At 37.0% G+C, this 7186-nt stretch overlaps 1 protein-coding gene across 7 annotated transcripts in view; it reads left to right on the top strand.

Annotated features, from left to right (window-relative positions):
- Nucleotides 1–3778: 3778 nt before the first annotated feature.
- LOC145284546 (1-phosphatidylinositol 4,5-bisphosphate phosphodiesterase gamma-1-like) overlaps nt 3779–7186 on the top strand; it is a 335906-nt gene continuing 332498 nt past the window's right edge. For 5 of the 7 annotated variants that reach the window (XM_080133455.1, XM_080133452.1, XM_080133453.1 and 2 more), the window contains exon 1: nt 3779–5164. In XM_080133455.1, the coding sequence (XP_079989581.1) occupies nt 4960–5164 (205 nt within the window). In that variant the 5' untranslated portion in view covers nt 3779–4959. The remainder of the gene's footprint in view (nt 5165–7186) is intronic. The other 2 variants (XM_080133454.1, XM_080133451.1) reach the window with 1 other exon arrangement.

The raw sequence follows: 7186 nt of genomic DNA, 5'->3' as shown, positions 1-7186 counted from the left end.
CATGACAATGTGTTTCATGCTTGCATGAGCCTTTTCTAGTCTCACACAAAAACACGCATTCACATCTCAAGCCATATTTCTTGTCATATACATACGCGCATGTACACACACGTACATATATTCACGTTCATGTATATACACTCACATTCACGTATATACACACACACGCTAACGTACACACATGTACTCACATATGCGCACACGTACTCACACATGGACAACGTCACTTCCCTTCAAAGGAAATCCACACATGTGCAAGCTTCTTTCCTTTTCCAACTCGCCTTCCAAGCTGAATGGTCTACGGACCAGCTGCTCCGGTTCGGTAGGCGTGCGCCTGCGCATCTCACGCCACCCACTACTATGCGTGGGACAAGAGTTAACAGGCAGTACGTACACCTTATACGTTTTCTCTCTCCATGAACTGGATTGACATTCTCACTCTTTCTCTCTCTATATATACAACTTGTGCCTGAGAATACCTTCGCGTAGCTGACTGCTAACATGGCACACAGCTTTACTGATATCAACCCTCTATCCTTTTCTTTGTCTACACGCTGGACTGTCATTCCCATTTCCACTACATTGCTCACTCCTTTTTCCACGCGCGAACAAACGAAGGTGACCCAAACGTGAGATGAACACACATTTACTTTTCCTTCTATACTACAAGTCCCGCAACAAACGATGGTGATACCCGTGCGGACATGAACACGTGTTACACCTAAAGCATTCATTCTTCAACAGTAAATGAATGACATGTTTATTTTATCCAGCAATTGAGTTTTTGTTTCCTTCTTTCCATTCGTTTCATTATTTTCTTTTGTAACGGGATTAGGATATATATTCTAGTCCTCTACATGCTCATAAGAAGCAATCATCAGATGTTTCTTCTTTTGTCAGTTTTTTTTTTTTTTTTTTTTTTTTTTTTTTTTTTTTTACAAAGGCATCACCACATTATCAAGGCCCAGAGGCCACTCAAGGATAAGGGTTAAAGAGTGTACAGTAGAAGTTGGTCAATATAGTAATCATTAGTAATGAAAATTTGGTAAATTTAATAACTTATATGGAACGGCTCATCAAGAACTTATTTACTTTAGACTTGAACAAAACCATATTGTAGTCAGCCGGAAAGCAGGAAAACGGAAGACAATTCCACAGGCGTGCAGTTCTAAGAAAGAAGCTTTGTTCATGGAATCTACGTTTAGGTTTAGGCACAGATAAAGAGTTGGGGGAATTATTGATAGTGTTTACAGCTAGACGAGTGTTTCTTGTGAAAGTTTGGCGAGGGGGGACCATAGATTGAAGCTCAGTTGAACACTTTCCATGAAAATAACGATACATCAGAGACAAACTCGCAACATCTCTTCTGTGAGATAGAGGTTGCAAGGAGGAGAAAAGGACATCTCCTACGAGGCTACGAAGTCTATTTTGAACTCTATCAAGGCAGGACAAGTTCTTTCTAGCAGCTCCTGCCCAGATGTGGCAACAGTATTCCATCCTTGGACGTACCTGGCTCTTATATAGATAGAGAATAGCATCAGCAGTGAGATATCTACTGGATCGATAGAAAGATCCCACCATTTTTCCAGCGGCCTTGGCAACAGATTTGATATACGTGTTCCATTTAAGATCAGGAGTAATGGTCAAGCCCAGAAGCTTGTCAAAACTTGAGGCCTCCTGAAGACGAGAGCCATTTGAAATGAATGGCTCTCGTCTTCAGATGATTGATGACAAATGTGGATTAGAATGTTGATGATGTAAAGAGAGAAGCTTGGTTTTAGATGCATTAAAAGTAACCAGCCACTCCTTTCCCCATTGTACTACGTGCTCAAGATCAGAGGAGAGAGAATTGGAGAGAACTTGCTCGTTTACTGTCTTAGATGTGGTACCATAAATGGTAGTGTCGTCAGCATAAATGTCTACAAATGATGTAAGGATATGATTTGGAAGATCATTAATGTAGATCAGGAAAAGAGTTGGGCCCAGGATGGATCCCTGAGGGACACCGGCATTAATATTGTGAGCTTCTGATTTTTGCCCCTCAACTACTACTCTTATGAATCTATCAGAAAGAAATGATTTAATAATTGAGAAGACTTTTCCAGCTATACCATAGCTAGCGATCTTATGAAGTAAACCTTTATGCCATACCCTATCAAAGGCTTTAGATATGTCAAGAGCAATTGCCCTAGAAAGATTGCCACCGTCGAGAGATTTGCTAATCCTATGCGATATAACTGTAAGGACATCTGCTGTAGATCTAGCAGAACGGAAACCATATTGAGTGTCACTAAGAAGGTTATTTTTGTTGAGATGTTTGATTACTTCTGTATTTAATACAGATTCTAGCAACTTACTCATGACGCACAGGAGACTTATTGGCCTGTACTGAGAGGGGGATGAGCGATCACCTGAATTCTTAAATACAGGGCATACTGATGAGATTTTCCAGGGAGATGGGAAACTATTCTCCTTAAGACAACGTTTAAACAGTTTTGTAAGTATGGGCGCTAGTTCAGGTTGAAGTTTTTTGAGTACTATAATTTGATTGATTTTATTTGAAATGGAATAAAAAACTGACTACTATAGAAGAAACATCTGATTATTTCTCTTCATAAGACATCCCCCCCCCCCGACAAGATTTCCAAATAGATTTTGTACTCAGTGTGGCACTTCCCAAGTGTGGCAACACTATTCCATCTTAGGATGTAAATTGTATCTCAAGTCAGGTACTTTCTTTTCAATCATTTTTCCAGTGAACTTAGCAACAGACTGAATATACGCCTTCCATAAAAGGAGGAGATAATGCCTGGGACAATAGCCACCTGGTATCGAACACTCTAATATAGGCTTCAGAGTTTGTGCTATGTAAATATATTTACCCATCTTCCACTGCAGAACAGTTAGACATGACGTTTTTACCACTTATCAAAGCCCAAATGCCACTCGAGGATAAGGGTCAATGAATGTGAAGTGGTAGTGTAGTAATCGTTAATAGTATAAGTTAGGTACAATTTGATTATTTAAGGGGACTGTTCAACAAAAACTTGTTTACATTAAACTTGAAGGCTATCATACTGTAGTTGGCTGGGAAGCAGGTCAATGAAACAGTGTTCCATAGGCAGTTCTAGGAAAGAAGCTTTGTTTGTGGCATTTGCGTTTAGGCACAGATAGAGTTGGGGAAATTGTTGATATTAGTTATAACTAGTCGAGTGTTTTTTGTGGAAGTTTGGGAAGGGATGACCATAGATTGGAACTCAGACGAGCACTTTGAAAATAAGGCAGAGCCAGGCTCGCAATGTCTCTCCTGTTGGAAAAAGACTGTAGGGAAGAGAAAGGGCCTCACCTACTAGATTTCGAAGCCAGTTTTGAATTCTATCAAGGTAGGATAGGACGTGCCGAGCAGCTCCTGTCCAGATGTGGCAACAGTATTCCATTTTAGGTCGTACTTGGCTGTTATATAGATAGAGGATTGCATCAGTCCCCCAAAATAGAGAGTTTGTGGGGATAAGTATAAAATTTGTCGTGATTAGACCTGTCAGCATTTCCTAGTAGGGGCGCCTCAAGTGGCTGTTGATTGCCCTCCCGAAGGAGGAAGTAATGCTTGGGAGGATGGCCTCCTGGGACGGAACAAAATCATACTCTATTTTGATATAAGCCTGAGGGCCCGTATTAGAGGTCTGGGCAAAATCTACTAAACCTCAATTAGAGAAGGTTATGTATTTTATTTTATTAACAGCAGCAGCAGCTCACCGCTGAGTGCTAATAGTAAGACGACGCGATTATCTCCCTTCGCCGGAGCCGCGCATACACGGAAGGGAAAATTGTTGCCAAAGTCGTTAAGCTTTTTCGCTAAATGAGAGGAGCAATGAAGTTGATACTGGCCTTAGCTTCGACAATCTACGGGAAGCTGGCCAGCACTTAGGCATGGAGAAGGTAGCTGCACCTGGAATATCTGTACCCGTCTTTACACTGTCGTCGTATTCAGCAGATCGCATCCGCCCAGCTGGTGGCCATGACCATCATTCTCCGCCGACGACAAGAAAAAGGACCCGATGGTGAAATGGCCACCAGTAAAGCTCACACTACCATAACAACATAGGCGCAAACACACCGAAATAAGATTAATCGTTACGATTTTATTATAACAGAAATACCGTCAATCGATATCTTCTTCACGGATCTTAAAAAGAAGAAAAAAATATATTTCTCTTTAATATATTTGTTTCTTTTGAAAATTTTGTTTTGCTTTTTTTCTTTTTTCACCCCTTCAAGAAAACCCCCGGGGAGGGTGGGGGGTTTACTGTTGAATATAGATGTCGTTGTTAAAAAGCTTTTCAAATTAAATACTATATTATTTAATTGTAATCACCGCGATGCTTAAATAAGTAAAATAATAATAATAAAAAAGTTATAAAATCTCAGATTAATTGTGTATTATTATTTTGTTTAAATCGTGTCGAATTGAGGGTGTGATAAAATAAATATCGCACACGCACGAAAGTTTGGGACGTTTTTATCTAAAGAAAGACAAGGCAAAAAATGTAGTTAGATAAACCTGGATTTCTTTAACGTTTGATTGTCTATTTCTTTAATCTGTCCTACCTCCTTGTTTGTTTTTATCGTATTGTCTTGTCCACGATAACACTTGAAACCAATTTATTTACACAATAAATACAGTAAATAAATAATACACTCGAGTATTATTACACACCTACTTTAAATCAACTTATTTACTACCTGTATCCTTTACACGCAGCCCCCCCCCCGTCATCAGATCTCGACTATTTAAATAATAATAAGTTTCTAACTTTACAGAATAAACAAATGTCTACTTCAAGTAATAAGTAAAACGTATATCGCTAATAATCTGTGTTTATTAGACGCCAGATTATCGCAAAACGACGGCTAGGAATAATTTGCATCTTTCTTTAAAAGACGGGGGGAAAAAGGCAAAAAATGGCTGCCCCCCCGTTTTTGTCAAACGGAGGTGGAGGCATGGGTCCCCATGATATTAACACTGTTTTGAGGTGCTTGGAAAGAGGACTCGTTGTCGGGGTGTTTTTCCCCCGGAAAAGGCCCGAGAAACGGACCCTCAGGGTTCGTTTGGAGACTCGACAGTTGATATGGGTGAAGACACAGACGAGCCGACCAGAAGGAACAGGTAAGAAGCACCCCCCCACACACACCTAACAAAAAAAAAACAACCCCAACCCTAATCCTAACACAAAAATAATTACCTGAGACGGCACGATGGGATTTTAATTTGAAAGCAGAAAAAACAAACAAAAAATAGAACTCTTTTTCTTTTTTTTTTCTTCTTTAGTATTTAAATTGTAATTAAAAGTTTGATGGGGGAAATTAATTGATAGTTGGGCCTATTAAATCCAATTTTTAAAGTTTACTCTGTAAAAAAAAAAAAAGAAAAGAAAATTCAAACTTTTAAAACTTTTTCTGACTACCTTCCCCCCTCGTTGTTGTTGTTATCATTATTATTATTGACGATGATTTCAAAAACAAAATCTACAACACATTATATATATATATATATATATATATATATATATATATATATATACACCTTTTGAACAAATTGCTTAATCCTGTTGTAAATAAAATGTATATCTTTTTCCGCTCGATCAATTCAAAAATATAAAATAAACAAATCTGCGGATATATTTTGGGAATCTACTTGATCAAATATTAAAACTTTGATCGATTATATTAAACTTTTTAGCTTTGGTTCAATTATTAATTGATAACCAAACAATACCACAATAATTAGTTTGTATTACGGTATTGTTTGTTGAATAACGTATTGCTTGAATCAAACTGTTAGAAAACTAATTTGATCGAGACAATGTCGTTTCAGTGGTAATCATTTTAAAGCTGAAAAGTTCAATTGGATCAATGAAAAGAAAACAAAAATTTTCAGGGACATTTTTGGGTCTATCTGATCAAACACTTTGATCTGTAATCATATTTTTGGAAAATTATTATTTCTTTTTGTGTAACATGTTTTGATTTTAAACAGATGTGCAAGGAAAAGCAAAAGTATGAGTGACCCCGTAAGTTTAATAATTATTTAAATTACTTTAAACACGATTACATCTTTAAAACTTTGACAATAGCGTCCCTATTTACTTTGCTCCCCACGAGGTTAGAGTTAAAGAGAAGGTTGGTTTTTAACGTGAGGAAAATCCAAATCCACGAAAAGGGCACTTTGGATTAAGAATAAAAATTGCCTCCGTCTAGAATGATTTCTCTGCCGCTGTCAGGAGGAAGAAAAATAAAGTATAGTATCAGAACAGATACTACATCTTGCTTTTAAATGTCATCACAGAACATTTTGTCGTAAATATGATTTCTCAAGACATTAAAAAAAAAAATCGCTGTGTTTATATAGATCAGACCCCATAGCGACTTCTGGTAGCTCTTTAATATCCAGTAACGAGTTAAAACAACCGATAGGCGATCATACAAAATTAAATTCGGGTTCTTGAAGCAAAACAAAAAGCTGATTTATTTACATTGCATTTTATATTTTTATTTACATTTGCTTGTCTTGTATTTTCTTTTTTTTTTTTTTTGCAAACTGTTGCTTTTTATTTATTTATTCATGTATTCTGGTCCTATTTTCTTTTATTCAGGCGAGCACCGCGAGCAGTTTATTTTTGTAAATTTTGGCATTTAAAAAATTGTGTACGTTAAAAATGACAGTTGAAAACAATTACAAAACTAAGGTAAAAATTTACAAAAATACAATATAGTATGTAAATATATTAAAAATTAAAAAAAAAAATGCACTGGAAATATGTATTTTTTTTTTATGGCCCAGAGTTTCATTTTGTGTGATCGCTTTTTGTTTGTTGTCGTAACCCATTGCTGGATTTTACCGAGCCAATATGAGTAACCATTGGGGCTGATATATATAAGCACCCCCCCCCCTCCTGGATGCCGGGGAGGTGTAGTCTGTTAGATGGCTTCAGTTTGTCACGTGATCTCTTTATCGTAAATGATACCGTAGGCAAGTAAATCAGAAACGAGTTGCATATAGTAAAAAAAAAAAAACTTTTTTTTTTTTTTTTTTTTTAAGATTTCTAATTTTTCAAAAAATCTGGTAAACGTTACTATATTAACGACGTAGATTATTTTACAGTTGTGAATTTATTCAAAAACAATTCAT

This window comes from Euprymna scolopes, chromosome 9 (genome assembly GCF_053919585.1).
Source record: "Euprymna scolopes isolate OS-2025 chromosome 9, ASM5391958v1, whole genome shotgun sequence".
NCBI classification, from domain to species: domain Eukaryota; kingdom Metazoa; phylum Mollusca; class Cephalopoda; order Sepiida; family Sepiolidae; genus Euprymna; species Euprymna scolopes.
The sequence above is the reverse complement of the archived record's forward strand: the minus strand, read 5'-3'. Positions and strand labels throughout refer to the sequence as shown.